A 19,525-nucleotide genomic window follows, 5' to 3' on the forward strand; every position below is an offset into this window, starting at 1 on the left:
CCCCCCTCAAAATGAAAACGGCATTTCCTAAGCATACAGAGCATGTGAGTGGCAGGTGCAAAAACACTGGGAACACTTAAAGGAATACCAGGTAAACATTAATATTCAATTACATGTTTTGGTTTGTTTTGTTTTCCTTCCAACCTTTCTTTACTAAGCTGGACTTCAGGTTCTGCTTGAACCTTATCGAGTAATCTTTTCTTTTTTAAGAAAAAATGATAGAAATTTACATTCCTAACATTCTTTCTGATCTAGTGTGCTATCTATGGCAAAGGTATGATAAAGTAGTATGGTTGCATTTCTTGATTTTAAGATAACTGACAAAGTATGACATTACCCCAAGTTCTATTTCATTTTCACCTTGTGTTTCGGCCTGCCCCTCTGCCATGTGCTGAGAAAACGTGATGGGCACCAACCATTCTGACAGTGGGCTCCTTGCACTGCTTAATAAAGTTCATGGCCATACTTTCTATATTATTGCTATTGCGACATAGTGAACATCCCTGACTTAAATGAGCAAACATTCATTATCTCCCAGCTTCTGCAGGTCAAGAACTCAAGAGTGGATTCACCGGGTAGTTCAGGTTCAGGGCCTTTCATGATGTTGCAGAAAAGCTGCCAGCCAGGGCTGCAGACAGCTGAGAGCTTGACTGGGATTGAAGGATGTGCCCCCAAGCTCACTCGTATGGCTATTGGCACATCTCAGAATATCTATTTCCAAGCTCACTCACCTTGTTTCAGGCAGACCCAAGTTCCCCGCAGTATGGGCCTCTTCAGAGGCCGAGTTCCCTCACCACATGGTAGCTGGTTTTCCTCTTTTCAGGGCTTCCACATGACATGGAAGCTGACTTCACCTAAGGAGAATGTGTAGTGTGTGCAGTAGTGACCCTCAAAAAGATAGGTCCATATCCTGCACCCAAGAACTTGTGAATGTGAATTTATTTTGAAAAAGGGTCTTTGCAGATATAGTTAAGTAACTGATCTCAAGACCTTGAGATCATCCTAGATTAGGATAGGCCTAAATCCAATGACAAGTATCCTTTTAAAGGAGGAAAAAGGGACAAGGTACAGAGAGACCCAGGGAAGATGGTCATGTGAAGACAGAGGCAAACATTGGGGTTCTGTCACCATAGCCATGGAGCCACCAAAGCTGGAAGAGGCAAGGATGGGCTTTCCCCTCGAAACTTCAGAAGGAATGGAGCCCTGTTGATATCTTCACTTAAGACCTCTGGCTTCCAGATTGTGAAAGGATAAACGCTATTTTAAACTTTCACTTTTGTGGTAGTTTTTTACGGGGCCCTAGGAAAGTAATGAGTGATTTGAGAGAAACAAAGTAAGAGATGGCAGCAAAAATGGAAGGGACAGTCTTTCTGTAACCTAATCTCAGTGATTCCATTACTCTGACATATTCTATTCACCAAAGGGAGTCGTTAAGTCCAGGCCATATACAAGGGGAAGAAATATCACAGGATTTGTAGTAAATCTTTCAAACCAATTATCTGAAGTTTTCAAAATTACTTCTAAAGAGTTTCCCTTTTCTGTTGGAAGGAAGCAGGGACAAATGTCCATGTCCTGAGGTTAACATAGGACTTTTCTTCATTGCTATTGTGACTTCCATATTTTCTCAGATACCAATCACTGCTCTACATGTTCAAGTGGATTGTTGTCATAAACTTTACTTAGTAGTGCTCTGGGTGTCATAATTAAACTCATCTAAATTAGTATTAACAGTAAATTTCCATGTGAAATAAGAAATTTCATGTGCATCACCTCACTTAAGAGTTGATTACATTCCCACCATACTCCCATAAGAGAGTTCACATGATTGAAGAGACTCCAGGAAAGGCAGAAGGAGCACCATTCTCTGAGTCCAGATGCCCAGGCTCTATCCTTTACCATATGGTCTGGGAAAAAGCAAGAATTTGTCTGGGCCTCAGTGTCCCTAGCTGTAAAACAGGAGGTCAGAAGAGGAGATCGTTAAATTCCTGTCAACTCCCGTGACAGCAGCACTCCCTCTAGTACCTCCAAAAGTCAGACTAAAATGAAAATTATACATATGTCAGACCTGAAGTTCAATATCTGCAGCAACGAACAATTGAAAAATGTATGGACCATCTCATTTTACAGAACAGAAATGATGATTTTGTTTTTAACCCCGTGGTAACAGCGCTTTCTCCCTGCCAGCAATGAATTTTCCCCAGTTAGTAGATGGCTCTCAGTTCAAACACCATCTCTTTGGGAGGCCTTGCCAGATCACCATAGAAAAAGTAGACATCCTCCCTCCACTATACATTTTATTGTCACACCTTATTTTCCTTAGAGCCCTGACATTATCTGAGGTTTTCTGCTTTTATGTGAATATGTTTATTATCTATTAGAACCTGATATTGGACTGGAATCTTAGTCATCTCCATCACTATAGTTTTCTGCATTCTAAAAGAGCACACTAATTCAGAGCAAGCACTCAATAAACATTGGTTGAATAAGTAAATTAGGTATGCTAAGTACTTTAAAGTAATAATAAAGCCAATATCTTTATGATGCTTACACTACTAAAAAGCGCCTCTGTGTATATCTCTAACAGTCTCATCTGAGGGAGATATTACAAACCCCAGATAACCACGGGTGAACAAACCTGGGCTCAAAGGTTAAGGGACTTTACTAATTAGAATGTCCTGGATTCAGAACTTCTCAGACCTTCTACCTGATATATAGTATCCTTGTCCCAGAGTCAACCTTTTATTCTACAGTACAGAGCTTGGTTCCATCAATATTTTCAGCTGGAAACACATCTCATCAAGCCACAGAGTGGTCTAATATTTCATTTTTGGGATTAGTGCTTAACTGCAAGGAGAATTAATACATTTACAAATTGTTCTGTGTTGCCCACTTTTGAATCAAGTCACATGTGCTAGTAATAGTTCAAAGAACATTTTAGTACTGGGCAAAATCTTCACTTAACAGCATTCACTACTTATTTCAATAAAGCTATTCTGCAATTCCTGCCCTTAACTACTCTGGGTCTGAGATTAACTTTTTCTGTTTGCTTGTGCCTGACCTTAGCGCATCCTAAATTACTCAAAGCAATTCTGATGGCTTTAATTGATGAGAGCACCTTCAGATATTCATCTTTTAAATACTTACAATGATTATCCCTGCACAACAGTAACTCTCTTTTTAATCTTAGCTGATAACTCTGATTAAACACATCCAAAGGCTGATTATCCCCATGGTGGTTAATGCCAGTGTCGCAGCTAACTGCTTATTTCACAGCAGGGATTGCCTTCGAGAGCCCATTTACATTATTACCCAGAATTGATTTACTCTGTTACTTCCTATTGATCACATAGGAAAAAGAAGGTATAGGCAATGTCCTGTGAAGGCCTGTGAAGATGTCCAACAATGCAAGCCAGAGGCATTTTACACTCAGCCGAAATACCACAATGTGAATGCCAGTACCTTCCAAAAAGTAATTTTTTTTAAAGACACTACTTACCATTAGAACTGTTTAGTTATTTCATTGCAAAGCCACCCGGGGATGGAATTTATGCTATCACAATAGGCCAAATAAAGAAGAGAGAAAATGAAAGGAAATCATCTAAGTGTGGGTTATGTGCGTGCCCTGTGGACAAAAATAAGCAAATTTTGCCCTAGTGCTCCAGTACCCTGCTAGAGTCCTCGAAGAAGCAGCAGGTTTGCTAATGGGATCACAGAAAGACTTCCAGTGGCAGCAGGCCTAGCTCTGCAGATTTCCATGATCACCTAGTCCTACCTTGTGTATCTTCTTGGCTGTCTTCCTGCAGTGACAGCTATGACTATGGCAAAGACAAGGCTTTCATTAATTCTTCCAGTTAATGTGTATCAAGTAACTGTGCAGGTTACTATGTCAGATGCTAAGGACACCAGATGAATGAGACTGATATGATGTCTGCTCTCTTAGATGTTATTCTGTTTAAGAAGATAAGCAATAAACAAATATAGATGCAGACAGCATTGCTAAATGTGAAAAAAAAATGACAGAGGAAGAGAATGTAGGAGTTCTCTTCAAACAAAGCCTTACCTTGTTACCCAAAAGGTTGCCTGTATTGTGTAGCAAAAGGGGTGTAGGGCAAGAGGCCCAATGGCAAGGGCTCTGCCCAGGAAATGTAGGTCAATGGTCCTCACACTTGAACACACATCAAAGTCACAGACTTTCTGATTCAGTAGGTCTGGGGCGGGGCCTGAGAATTTGCATCTCTAACAAATTCTCAGATGCTGCTGCCACTGCTACTGAGCACATTTGAGAACCAATGCTCTCTGGTTTCACAATCTTCCTACTCTTCCTACTGCCACATCCATCATAAGGATCACAAATATATGAAACTGCTTACATAAATGAAAGGGGTGGTAATTACAAAGAAATAGATCCCAATCAACATGAAATTCCTAAAGCACTAAAAGGAAATGAGCCAATCAGGTTTGATTTTAGGAGGAACAATCCCATCTCCCTCTCAAGAAAGGAAGATGATTTTTTTTTTGTTCTTCAAAAGCCATTTCTCTCTTTATGGAATATAAGTAATTTAATTATGGAAAAAGAGCTTGTGAGGGTCCTCAGGTCTCCATCAAACACTGGTGAAAGCAGCCTCTTAGCATTATGCCCACTCCGCTGCCTTCACAATCAAACCCCTGCTATGCAGCCCATGTGGCTGAAATGAGGCATGATTCTGGAGAACTCGCAGAAGCATCATCTAAGTTACCTACTCTAGAAACTGAATTTCCTCAGGACTACAGGCTCCCTTTCAACATCTTAGCTACCTCCACTGGAGGAAGCAAAAAATAAAGATTTGTTGGCTAATCATCTGATGGTTTGAATTAACTCTCCCTTCAGAGTCTGAACTTATTCACTTTCTAGCTCTGGCCCTATTGAGAAAAAGAGTCATTTTTTTCTAGACTTTTTTTCAAGGTGTCCTTATAATTTGAAACGTTTTGAAGACTTCAGATGATCCTCCCAAGGCAATGTTCTGTTGAGGCAACAGAAGTAAGGACTGTCCCAAGAAATAGAAGGCATGCAGTTTAGTCTCCATTCCGTCAATAGTGATCTAAGTAAGTCACATACATTCAATAAAATCCAATAGACATTTAAGGTCTCTCGATCTCAGCTTCCTCCATATAAAAGTGGAGATGGCCCTAGACCAGGAGCAGGCAAATTATTTTTGTAAAGGGACTGAGAGGAAATGTTTCAGGCTTTGTGGCCACACAGTCTCTGTTGCAAGTACTCAGTTCTGCCACATGACACCAGTTATACACAATATGCACGCAGATGGGCATGGCTGTGTTCTAATGAAATTTTATTTACAAAAACAGGCAGCAGGCTTGAGCAACACGTGCCATAGACTCTTTCCCTGGTTCAGGGATACTTTGCCATGCCTCTAATATGGACTCACGTTGTTACTGGGAACAATAAATTAAACTTTTTAAAATATTTTCAATTACAGTTTACATTCAACATTATTTTATATTAGTTTCAGGTGTACGGCATATTGGGCAGACAACATACACCCACCCCACCACCACCACCACACACACACACCTCCAGCACACAACTGGCACCATACATTGTTATTAGACTATTACTGAGTATATTCCCTATGCTGTATTCCATATCCTTATGACTACTTTGTAACTACTAATCTGTACTTCTCAATTCCTTCACCTTTTTCACCCAGTTCCCCAAACCCCTCTACTCTGGCAAACATCAGTCTGTTCTCTGTATTTATGAGTCTGTTTTTTGTGGGTTTTTTTTTCATTTATATTGGGAAAAACAAATTTAGCCTCTCTGTACCTGAATTCCTTTTTGTATTGTGATAAAATATTATCACTTGTCATGTTACTTCACCACAGAAATTTCAAAAGGGTTGATCAGCTAATGTTTCAAAGTACTATGATTTCTTGATGAAGGGCAGAAGAGAAGTACTAATTATTATCAACAGTACCTTTTGAGCTACCATTATCTGATTATTATTGCACCTGGAAACATAATAAGGACTCTGATTTTATACCGCTCTATGATATTCAAACATATAATGCTATGGTCTCCCACCCTAGAGTTGCCTTTCAAATGACTGATGAAAAACTGTAAGTTTGATGCTAATATTACCCTTTCACGACTTCCAAAGATTAAATAGAAGGAATAAAAGAAACAGATTCCACTATTTTATGCATACAAGTTTAATATTTTTTCCATTTATCTTTGATGATTATTCAGCCCTAAAGCCTAAAAACGAAGCATTCTTAAGAAATAAAACAGAGGTGAACTATGATGAAAATAACTGAATAAAGTCGATGATTTCTTTATTTTTATTTGTTCACCTCTAGGAAAAACTCGATTAAGAGTAAGTGTCTTAGACAAAAGTGTTTGACATTAGAAGTATGTTAAAATATGATTAAAAACACAAGGGATACTTGATACTAATTTCATCATTTCTCAGGAATATTAGTATACATTTTCTTTTGCATTCCCCCACCAGCAATTAATCAATCATTAACCAGCTTTCCACCTTCAACAATTAATTCATTTGATAGATAAGGCTCTAGCATCCATTAACATATACAAAGGGCTACTAGACAGGTGGAAAGTTCACACAGATAACAATAAACAGTCACACAATAAAAGTGCCCTCAGCCTGTTAACTACAGCATTCTGGATTTTGAAGGAAAAAGAAAGTACTTTTAGCTGAGTTGATAAGGGAAGACTTGTTTTATTGTAGAAGTGATATTTGAGCTTAGTGTGGAAGATAGCTATAATGAAGCAGAGAAAGAGCTTTTGAGATAGCCCTGAACACAAACCCCCACACAGACATACCATTATGAGCAATTCAGATCACATAAAAGGTTGTAAATAGTTCAAGATATGGCATTAAATCATGGAAGGCCAAAGATAAGGCTAACAAGTCTATGTTTAAAGTAAAAGCCTAGTGAAGGATTTGAGAGGAGTAGAGTTAGATTTCATTAATTCAGTCAACAAATATATTTGAACCCCTATTTTTCTAAGCTGCGTGGATACAGCAATAAATGAAAAAGATGCAGAAAAAAATATCTGCCTTTATTCTTGTGGGGGTGGGGGGACAGTAAATAAATAAAATAAACAAGTAAATGATACAGTGTATTTAAAAGTTAATACTACATAAGCAATTACAAATACAGCTGAGAAGCAGTTATAAATATGTTGATTAGGGTTTGATCAAGGGTTTGAAGTAGGTGAAGGAGCAAGCCACATAGGTAAGTAGAAGAATAGAATTCCAGGCAGAGGGAATGCTAATACAAAGGCAGTAAATATTAGCAAAACAGCCTTGATGAGTGAGGGAGAGGGTAGGAGACAATGTCAGAGAAGTACGGAGGATCACATCATCTAGAATATCCTAGACAATTACAAGGACTCGGGATTCAGGCATATTAATCTATATGCACTGGGCAGAATGGATTGCAGGAGGGAAAGAATTAGAAGTGAAAGCAACACAAAGCTATTCTCCAGGTGAAAATGTCTGAAATAATTCATGCGTTTGATCACTGGTTCATTCACATTAATTCAGAGACACTATGCCAGATATTGACACTCAAACTGTGACAGGGATGAACAAACCTTTCCCAGGTGACCCTGGCCCTCTAGTAAGAATGATAATAGCATAAATAGAAATATCCCAACATGCTGATAAAGCTCTAAAATTATAGAAATCTAAACTGTATCATGAACCCCCCAAATTTCTAATATTATAGAAGAGAAAGTCCCCACAGTTCCAATTTCATGAGCAGTCCTTAGTTCAGTCCCTACGTCATTTCCTTAGCAATAGCCTTCAATAAAATATGGGCCTATATTCTTTCACTCTTCAGATTACTTTTGAAAAGAAATAAATATTGGATATTTTACATCAAAACAAATTATTCAAAACATCCAAGCCATAAACTCAATATCTGAGGCTTATCATTCCACCAATCAGGATATCCTATATAATAAAAGCCTAATATGCAAATTGTCCCATCAACCTGGAGTTTGACCAGGGGAGGAGGGGGGAGGCGCAGGGCCAGCTGCAGCAGTGGCTGCAGGTGGCAGGAGGCGGGGGGTCGGGAGGCCCTTCCCACAGTGGAAGCAGGTGGCCGCTAGGGACCCTACATGTGCATGAATTTCATGCACTGGGCCTCTAGTAGACCATAAGTATATTTAATTCAAATATAAGCATTTATAAATAGATTAATTTAGCAAGCAGGACAAAAAAGAAGCAAAGACCGGTCCAAAATTACCCAGTTTGTCTGTAACCCATATGATAGCACTTTACAAACACGTTGCTGATGCATGAAGATATTATCACTGGTGGCTGGATGACGGGCTTTAGTGGCCCTGTAATGATAAACCCACTGCCACAGAGGACAGACAGGAGCTAGTCTCGGCTGTCAAGCTGTCATGGAGTTATTAAATATGGAGGGAAAATGACCCAAACAGTGTGTAATGAGCTCCCTTTTCATTCTCTCTCTACAAAAGCACATCTGTGGATTGCTAATGACTCTGAAATGGATAAACCAAATTGGTGAGAAAGGAAAACGTCTCTCAGGGAGCAGAAAAGGCAAAAGGAACACACAGGATGTTTAGAAAAATATAATTTAAAATATGAGGGCTTGTGAAAGTACTGTGCCATACTATAAAGTGGCATATAAATGTAAGCTATTATTACTCATTCTTGCATTGCCTCCCTTGCTTTTCTTTATGTTGTAATAAATTGTTAAATCTTACTAAATACAGAAAAGTATCAGGGCATTCACAGAATCTGTATGTGTGACTTTAGGAGGTGGCACTGCAATTCCAATCTGGCAATTTCTATTACATTTCCTTTGCATTTTTTACAAGACATGCCCTGTAGGCTGTGTGCAGCGACTTAAAGGCGTGCCAGGCTCTCACATCTCAGCTCACTGGGATTCTGTATCGAGTCCTGAGGACTTTTCATGTCTAGATTTCTTGTCTCACCTGCCCTGGGATGTGCAAGAAAGCCGCACCTTAGTTCAAAGGTATGACTCGATCAGAGAATTCCTCCGGCTCGTGTATTGGTAGTATTGACCTTTGTACCTCAGGGCCTGGCATTGTACAATTCTTCAACAACCCTGAACTAAGCTGAACTGGTTATTTAAAGAGATGTTAGACAAGAGCAAGCACATTAAACAAGATTGTCATAGTGTCAATCCATACACTAGAGCCACCATTTCATTTGATCATATTTAGAAATTCCAAGGTTACTTGTCTTCAGAAATCTCAGAGCTGAAGAATTTTTGATATGTGCTTTAATCCTACCAGACCTGAGGCCCTGAACCTAATTGTCCCCTATACCTGGGCTCCTGAGCATTAAAGAGAAAAAAAAACAACATGATATAGAAAAATGTTAGTTACATGCAAACAAATGGTTAGAATGAGATGGAACTTGGAGACATTGTAGAAAATAGGTCTACCTTTCATCTACCTTTCATCTAGCACCAATATTCCACCTTTGTGTGGAAATTACCGAAAAATCGGTACAGCGGTCTGGTAGGGTTAATATATATAAAAAAGTAGTGAATCAATAGGGAACCAGGCCTTATTCTCTGGTTTAAGGACAGATACAAGTCTAAAACTAATTGATCATCTGCTTGCTCTCAGGATGGTATTGGTTAACTATATCACAAAGGTATTATGTTGTTAACAAGAAAGAATGACCAATATTAATAAACACTGGGTCACATAAAACTAGAAATGAAATCACCTTTAATACTCAGGTTCTCTGAGTCATAGGGACAACTTCTCTGAACACAATGTACAGAAAGGATCTTATTTGACATAAAGATATCATCCAACTAGGAGTGAGGGGGCATTTGGCACAAGGTTAAAACAGTAACAAAGAAAAAAAAATGAGAAGTCATGAAAGGGAAAATTAAACAGTATACAGTTGATATACTTTCACTAGCAACCCACTGTGAGGAACATAGAATGTAGTATTATAGCATTTATAAAGAAAAATACCCTTTTAGTATATTACTATTTACTAAAAATCCTCAGATTTAAACCTATTTTCAAGTAATCTTTGCATTGTAACACTCTCTCTCTCCTCGCACAGATCCACAGGAAATCCATTCTTACACAACCTGCCTGTACAAGACCAAAGAGTCTCCTACAGATTGTAACTTTTTAGTCACGTTTTCTCCAGTGCTAAAACAAAAACGAAAACCAGCATTACATTTTTTTAAAATCCATGTCATACTTTTCCTTTTTTATTGAATTTATTAGTGTGACACTGGTTAACAAAATTATATAGGTTTCGGGGGCACAATTCTACATCACATTATCTGCACACTGTATCGTGTGTTTACTTTCACATAAAATGTACGCCCAGATCCAGGCAATATCATAAGAAGCAGGTACATGGAATAAAAAATTAATCAGTGCCTCAATTTTGGATCAATGCGCACCCTTAACTGTGCAATGAAACTCTCTACCTCGAGCCCCAGGCCTTGAAGACAATGTGATTAAAAAAAGAGCGTGTGCCTCTAGCCAGTTTCCTTCTCACTGGTCTCATTCCACACCACCCTACCCAGTTGGCTAAATGACTAACCAACAAGGTCAATCAAATGCAATACTTCTCTCTATTCAAATATAATGGAAATTTTGACCATTCCACATTCAAAGCGCAAATACATTCTCACACTGACAACCGCATTCCACTGGCTTTTCCCCGAAAGGGAAGTGTGACAGGTGCCTTGGCTATAATTGCCAATCAGCCCTTACATGGCAGCTGAAAACACAATACATCACTTTGATCTCCTTTGCTCTGAACACATCCACAATCAAGAAACCTGAACAAGGAATAAGAAATTGGCATCGTTTCCAGAAGCTGTCACTCAATGGCATTTAAATACTATAATATATTTTTTGCTCATATTTTTATTTCTCTATTTCAGAGACCGTCTGTCGAAGGTCTGAACAGAAAACACCTATAGTTAAACGAAATTCCCTTAGATATTTGGAAAACACATTTTATTACCAGGTACAAAACGTTAATATAAGCACATTTAATTAAATACCGCCACTGCCATTTCCTTCCCGAGTTACACACCTGAGAAATAAAACGAGGCAAGAATGCTCCTCGGATTCTGAAACAGTGTTCAAAAGAGTTGTACTCACATTTTGCAGGCAGGTCATAGCCGCATGTGATTTTCGCATGCCCAGTATCACAGCCGTTCAGGGTGCGACATTCAGCCAGCAAACAGGGGCCAGCCGCTCTGTGAATGCAGCCATCCACTGGGGGAGAGAGAAGAAAGTTAGCTCATTGTTGGCCTTTTGGAAATAAGCGAAAAATTTGATAAAGGAAGAGAAAAGTAACCCAGTTTGCTCCTATTGGAAATCACCTTAGCCCACAGAAGAAAACCATGGTGTCCAATCCCTCAAACACTATGTTCTCCCCTTCCCTACCCTACGTGTGTGTGCGGGGGTAAAGAGTACAGGGCGTGAGAAGGATTTTTAGAAGTAGTATGCTACTAAACGCTAAAAAATATATCTTCTTGAGGTGGGGGGGGGAGAGTCCATTATTTGAAGCATTTTGCAATTTCATGATGTAATTATTCTCATGTCCATTTCAAACTATCAAGTCCATGTCACTAAACACAAGGTTGGGAAGAAATACTAACACTTCTGTTTCTGAGCTGGTAAGCATTGCCTTCAAAACACAGACAAAAAACAGCCGAGAAGAAAGTGAGGAAAGCACTCTAGAACATTTGTACACACCTCAAAACCGAGACAGTAGAGTTAAAACTAATCAAAGCAAGAATCAGACCTCTGTGTTCCTCCTCCCCACTTCACCCCCACAACAGTATGACACAGCCATGACTGCGCTGCTATGGGGTGTCCAACAAGGCACTAAAAAGTGATGGGCAAGGGTAGCTTAGGTTGTGATAAACACCCATAGAACCACCCTGATTGGACAGGGACTGAAACAGAACTTGGCTGCCACTGCTCCTGCTCTGCTAAATGAGCAGGCTCCCCAACTGCAGGTCTCATTGCTGTCTGGCCTCCCATCCTGCTCCCCATCATATCTGTCCCCCCCACCCCAGTAAGAGTCACCTTTTCAAAACACAAATTGGATACTTTTGGAAATGAAAACTGCATGGCTGGATTGGGAGTGAATGCACAGGTGGAGGAGAGCTATAAGACCACAGGCACATAAGTCAGGACATTGAGAACTTGGGTTCTTAGTTGATTTTGAATGGGGTCCTTGGACAGAAAGGAAACACAAGATTGTACAAATGTGAAAATATATCAGGATATTAGGGGTCTGAAGACTGTCCCCCTCTCTCCACAGTTCACAACACCACATAATTGATCATGGATTTATTATCATTATTGTCATTATTTTGAAAGGAAGCTGGATATTTGACGAGAGATTGTCATTGAGGGACATAAAACTTTTTGAATGTCCCAGTGGCTTTGCGACCACTGACTGCCTTGAAGACATCACTTCTGGCTGAGTAAGCCTCCTAGGGAAATAGGCTCCTCCAGGCTTTCCTACACCACTACTTGCATATCTCTGAAGTTTGAGAATGAACCTGGGCCTCAAAGACACTCACAAAAAAAAAAAAAATGACATCACTCCAGGCTACTCTAAACCACAGTGTTTCAGAAAACCTATACTAAGATCCAGACACTTTTTTTTTTAAATTTCTTTATTGATTAAGGTATTACATATGTGTCCTTATCCCACCATACCTGCCCCCCCCCCCCGACCTCCGCAACTCATGCCTTCACCCCCCTGTTGTCTGTGTCCATTAGTTAGGCTTATATGCATGCATACAAGTCCTTTGGTTGAAGATCCAGTCTCTTAATCAGACATGTGATGCTCAAGCTCCAGTTTTCTTAGAAATCAGTGCCCATAAAGACACTGCTGCCCATGGCCATGGGTGGAACGTGAATAATGCTGGGCTCAGTGTGTACAGTGCATGTGCCCCACTATGGTAGTTAATACCTTAAACTCCTTAAGTGGAAATTTTATGTAAATATTAAAATAACTTTTTTCCTTGTTTAAAACTGAGGAATATAAAGAAGCAAGCAGAATATGAAAACCACCAATTACCACCCAGACAACTCAGAATTCTGCTCTTCATGTTTTCACTGTTTATGCACACACATACTCACACACATAATTTCCTCTCACAAAATAAATTTTGATGTATTTTGTTCAAACTCTTTCTTATAGCAATTTTACTTTTTAAAATATATTCTATGAAATGACAGAATTGCACATGATGTAAGTAAGAGATAGGCTAAAGTTGTTCATGTAGTGAAAACTGGAAATTACTCAGTTAAGGAGGTGGTTAAATAAATCAAAAGACTTATCAATGCAATGAACTATTATATAGCTATCCTATCTAATAAAGAGGGACTATGCAAATTGACCATCATGCCATCACTAAGATGGTGGCGTCCAATCCCCTCAGCCCTGCCAGGGTGGGTGGCAGGCGTGCAGTGTGGCCAACCCGTCCTCAGCCCCCCAGCGGCCCAGGGCTGGCCCGAGGTGCAGGCAAGCCTCAGATAGCGGCTGCCCAGCTACCCAGGGCCGCCCGAGGCTCTGGTAACCAGGGCTGGCCAAGGCTTGCACTGCTGGCAGTGGCAGCAGCAGAGGTGTGATGGGGCATCGCCTTCCCCTGATCGCCAGGTCACTTCCCACCCCTGAGGGCTCCCAGACTGTGAGAGGGGACAGGCCGAGCTGACGGCTCCCCCGCTCCAGTGCATGAATTTTCATGCACCAGGCCTCTAGTTTAAAATAACAGGCCAACTCTATGTGTAAATATTTATAAACATGAAAATATTTCTAAGTGAAATGCCATTTACAAGAGTATATATAGTATAGTCACATTTTCATTTATAAAGTTATACACACACTTATATACATATACAATTTATATACAAATACATATATGGTTTTGGAAAAATATATGCCAAAATGTAAAAAGTGATTATGAGATAGAAAACAGAAGGTGAGACTATTAAGGGAAAAAAATGACCCTAATAAGTACTTCAAGTATTTTATTTTTTTAAAATATATTTTTATTGATTTCAGAGAGGAAGAGAGAGGGAGTGAGAGATACAGCCATCAGTGATGAGAGAGATCATTGATTGGCTGCCTCCTGCACATCCCTCACTGGGGATCAAGTCCACAACTTGGGCATGTGCCCTGACCAGGAATCGAACTATGACCTCCTGGTTAATAAGTCGATGCTTATTAACACTGAGCCAACTACTTCAAGCATTTTAAAGTGAACATATTTTCTTAGCAAAGAGATAATGAGTTACTCAATTTTAAATGGATAACTAAAATGGGATTCGCTAGTGTACTTAATCATATGCTGTCACATATTGTCTACATTATTTAGATTGTAGCCTAATGCAGTTTTATAGATATCTAATTCTCGAAACCTTCAAGGTTATACCAGCATTCCTTTCTGCTGAAAGTCTAGCTAAAGAGCTATTTAATAATAATGACTATAACTTAAATGTATTGAGTGCATCTATGTGCCAGGCATTATAATGAGGACAACCTTTAAGGTAGATACTAACTTTATTATCTCCATTTTATAGGAATTTAGCAGAGGTTAGTAACTTGCCTACATTCACAAAATATTGGCAATGTGATTCAAAACTTCAGGTTTATTTGATATAGCAATCATGCTTTTTTTTTTTATTGCTTAAAGTATTACAAAGGGTATTACATATGTATCCATTTTATCCCCCCGCCCTAGACAGTCCCCTAGCCTCCCCTATCACCCAGTGTCTTATGTCCATTGGTTATGCTTATATGCATGCATACAAGTCCTTTAGTTGATCTCTTACCCCCCTACCTCCTGCCCCCCAACCCTCCCCGGCCTTCCCACTGCAGTTTGACAATCTGTTTGAGGCAGCTCTGCTAAGTGAAATAAGCCAGTCAATAAAGGAAAAGTACCACATGATCTCACTCATTCATGGACAATAGAGACCATTATAAACTTTTGAACAATAATAGATACAGAGGCAGAGCAATCATGCTTTTAACATTATAATTCACTGCCTTCAGGAATTGAATCAGACAGTCTTACCTCAATTCCTGCATGTGGCATATTGAACCACTACATTACATTAATTTTTAATTCACGTCAATTCTATTAATGAGTTATAATTTACAAACAATCATATGCACGGGTTTTCCAGTTTTGATGAGTTTTAACAAAATTATAAACTCAAGTAACCATGATGTCAATAAAGACACAAAATGTTTCCATCAACCCAAAAAGCTATCTTTTGTCCTTTCCAACAAATTTCCCTTCTTAGCACCCAGAGAAACCCTATGTTCTAATTTCATTCACCATAGCTAAGTTTTGCCTGGTACATAACTTCAACCTTCATATAAGAGAGGGGGAAGGAGGTGACCACTTCTTTCACTTAGCAAATTTTTTTAGATTCATCTGTGTTGTTGGATGGATTAGCACGTCATTCCTTTTTCTTCTTGAGTAATATTCCATTGTTGAATATACCATAATTTCTTTATCTGTATGTCAGGATAGTAAGAAGTTAGGAAAATTCCTGGGCAAGTGGAATAGGGAAGCTTAGAAAAGAAAATTAATCAAGGCCAACTTGTAGCTAGCTTGTGAAACGCAAGACCTTATCTCCCCAACCAAGGGCACTTGAGAGAAAATGGTTCAGACATAGCTTAAATCACCTTGGAACTGCAAAGGTGGGAGGAGGGGAAGAGGGAAAAAAGAAGAGTGTATCTCACCCACTGAACAAAGAAGTCAGCAGTCTTGGGAAGTCAGATGTTCTCATAAATTCTGGGAAAAGCCACAACAAAGTAAAAGGGTGACCATGAAATCTAGTCCATTGGCCAAAGTATCCTACGGAGGAACCTTGAAACCTGTAGGCAGAAAAGTATAAACCCCTAATCCTCCACCAGGCGGGGTACTCAGATTACACCCACTTGTGCTGTACATTTACTTGCTTTACTCTCTTAATAAATTTGCTTGCTTTGCTTCAATGCTGCTATCTGTCACTCATCTGAAATCTTTCTTATGAGATGGACAAGAGCCAAGGAGGAGAGCAGGCACCCCCTCTCTCTGATTCAGGGGTTTGTCCAATAAGAATCTGTTAAATGGACATTGGAGTATTTATAGTTTTTATCTACTACAAATAAATCTTCATTTTTGTAAAAGTCCTTTGTGGTTATATTTTTTTGTCCATCAAACAAATATCTATTAGTAAAATTACTGAGTCAGTATATGTTGTATTTTATAAAGAACTAACATACAGTTTTCCCAAGTGATTATACCAACTTATATATACCCCCATCAATATATAAGAGTTCAAATTTTGGCAATACTTGGGTCTTGTCAGCTTTTTTAATTTTAGCAGTTACAATGGATATAAAGGGGTATCTCATGATTTCTATTTGCATTTCCCTTATAATTAATGATGTTAAGTATCTTGCCAGGTGCTTATTGGACATTCATATATTCTTTTTGGAAGTGTCTGTTAATGTCTTTTGCTACTTTTCATTGTCGTTTTATTACTGAGTTGTGTTAAATCTGTTACGAGTTCCATCCAATTTTTTTAAATTTCAAATATTTTTTCAATTCTTGAGATTTTCATTTGGTTCTTTGTCTTACAGTTTTCAGGCTGGGACATGTAGACAAGCCAATTCACCTAATGTGCACATCTCTGGAATGTGGGAGGAAACTGGAGTCCCCAGGGAACCCATGCAGACATGGGGAGAATGTGCAAATTACACATGGGTAGTGGCCCGGGATCAGAATCAATTCTTTTTTATTCCTCATCACTTTATAACAAAATCATGTTGAATGAAATGTTTATATTCATTTATAGATTCTATATTCATATATTCTATAGATGCTATATTCATATATAGATTTTGAGGCTCCCCCACTCTGTGACTCTTTTCTTTCTGAATCCTCATATGACTTCCTAACTATTTTGCCAACCCTGAGTTCAGTCCTATGATTGTCAATGCCAATAAAACTATTGCTTTCTCTTTGAGCTCTACCAGCCACTTGCCATGTAGGGTAGGAAGGACCCTCAGGGGTCAAAGTCATTTAAGTGTGGATCTTACATAGTGTGACTTCCTTCTTTCAAAGACTGAATCCTCTTTAGTTTCAGCCTGCTTTTACTTGCTTTCTAGCATCCAAAACCAGTTTCTGTTGTTCTTTTTGAGTTTGTCAAGAATTTATAATTAATACTGATAGAAAAGCTAGTCTGATACAAGCTAGTCTGTCATCATCAGAAGCTGGAAGTATACACCACATTTTTGCTTGGTTAAATCATGATCTCATATTACTTCAGAGCTATATACTCGCATGGCTCTTGGAAAAAGTGTGTGGAAGAAAACGATGATGATGATATCCATTGTATCAATGCTGTGCTTGCTTAAAAGTGTTGTTGTGTATTAGAAAGAAAAACAAGTCTCTTTATATGCACAACCTCAATATTAGAGTTTAAATTTTTCTAATCTATTGTCAATTGTTTTGCTAGACTTCGTTTCCTAAAATACAAGTCTGATTTATTACTTCCCCACTAAAGTAATGTTTGCTATTCCTCATGTCTTATGTTGTAAAGCTCTTAATTCTAAATTATGGTCTTTTAGGCCCTTCACAAATGTGGTTCTAACTTACCCGCCTAATCTCACATCATCCCACTCTTTCTCCCTTGGCATCTCATCAGTCTGAACTCAGGACAGCTAAATCCTCACCATTCCCTAAACAAAGAGTTCCTTTGCACAGTACTCTCTACCCAGAGGATCTAGCTACTCCTCTCTTTTTTTTCCCAGCCTAGCAAGGACTTTCTCATTTTTCAACTTCTAGTTCCAGAGTTTTCTTCTCTAAAACCATTCACAACCTTCATAGGAAAAACTAATGCATTTTTTATGTTCTCATAATATTCTGTTTTATTTTGTTTTTATTAATCCTTACCTGAAGACATTTCTTCCATTTGATTTTTAGAGAGTGGAAAGGAGGGGCAGAGGAGGGGGAGAGAGAGAGAAAGAGAGAGAGAGAGAGAGAGAGAGAGAGAGAGAGAGAGAGAGAGAGAGAGAGAGAGAGAAGTGTCTGATAGAAACACATCAATTGATTGCCTTGCTCAGGCACCTGGACCAGGGCCAGGGATTGAGCCTGCACCCAGGTACTTCCCCTTGACCAAGAATCAAACCCATGACCCTTTGGTGCATGGGCCAATGTTTTAACCACTTAGCACACTGACCAGGGCTATTCTGTTTTCTACCCTAATTTTCATAGGTATAAATTGTTTAATGCTATTATATAAACAAAGCAGACTGTTTATATGCTAAAAAGTCTGTCTCCTCCCTTAGTCTGCTAGCACCAGGAGGCACAGGAGGTGGCACATTCTTTTGTATATCCCAGCGATCTTAATAACTGACATTTATAGCATTAAATTAAATATAATTAAATGTTGGAAAGAGTAGTGTGTCTTTTTTTAAATAATACTAAGAAAGTGATCAGTCTAGTTAATTCCAAAGAATCCGAAATTTAAAAGTGAAGTCAAATACACAGTTGTCTATTATAGTTACAAATCTAGCAATTAGTTTCTGCAAGGAAAGTGTTAACAATGCACAGAATCTGAAATTCATCTGCTTCTCTCAGACACGGTGCAGTCTTAGTTCCCTGAGTGTTAGGCTGAAAAGGCGGCGAAGGAACAGTGGCGAGATGTGAGATGCAATGCAGCTGCACTACTTCAGCCTCCTTCACAGATGGGGATAAATGGCCAACACTCAGGCTGGCACTGAATGGGTTCAGTCTGACCCAAGATGTCTGAGCCCGATTACAACTAAAAACCACCACCACCAACCAAAAACAAACCCAAGATCAAAAGAAGAAAAGTTGAACACAGTTTTCCAGAGAGCAAGATGACTGTTTATGCCAGTAGTTCTCAACCTTGGCTGCACATTAGAATCACCTGGGAATCTTTTTAAAATCCTGATTTCTGGGCCTCATCCTCTGGAACAGAAACAGAATTCCCGGAGGATGAGGCCCAGAAATCATGATTTTAAAAAGATTCCCAGGTGATTCTAATGTGCAGCCAAGGTTGAGAACCACTGGTCTATGCCTCTTACCCAACCAAAGAAAAAAAGACAACTAAATGCCAAAAATAAATATCTCACCAAACCTCATTTATTTTTCTTCCTGGGCATATAGCTAGAGAGCACTTCCCTTATAGTTATGTAGGGTAACAAGACTGAGTTCTGTTTAAAGGTTTATGAGTAAACTTGCCTAACTACATCATCCAATCCCTAAAAATCCTGCATGCAGTCTTCATTCCTCCACATGATCGTCCACTGTCTGCAGGCTGGATGTAGAAGATCCAGAGTAGTACAGAATCTAAGTGGAAAGTATCTGAATCCCTAAATAACTCTGTGGAACAGAGCTCCCCCGCCCCTACTTCCCATAATGGGCTGTCAACCAAGTGCTAGATAAACCTTTATCATATAAA

General features: G+C 39.1%; 1 protein-coding gene across 1 annotated transcript in view; it reads right to left on the reverse strand.

The window, feature by feature from the left end:
- Positions 1-10,128: 10,128 nt before the first annotated feature.
- LOC132240154 (ADP-ribose glycohydrolase MACROD2-like) overlaps positions 10,129-19,525 on the reverse strand; it is a 619,136-nt gene continuing 609,739 nt past the window's right edge. Inside the window, exons 5-6 of the mRNA XM_059707493.1 lie at positions 11,074-11,290; positions 10,129-10,201 (exon numbers count right to left, since the gene is read on the reverse strand). Of these exons, the coding sequence (XP_059563476.1) occupies positions 10,129-10,201; positions 11,074-11,290 (290 nt within the window). The remainder of the gene's footprint in view (positions 10,202-11,073; positions 11,291-19,525) is intronic.

The sequence above is a fragment of the Myotis daubentonii genome, chromosome 8 (assembly GCF_963259705.1).
Source record: "Myotis daubentonii chromosome 8, mMyoDau2.1, whole genome shotgun sequence".
NCBI lineage: Eukaryota > Metazoa > Chordata > Mammalia > Chiroptera > Vespertilionidae > Myotis > Myotis daubentonii.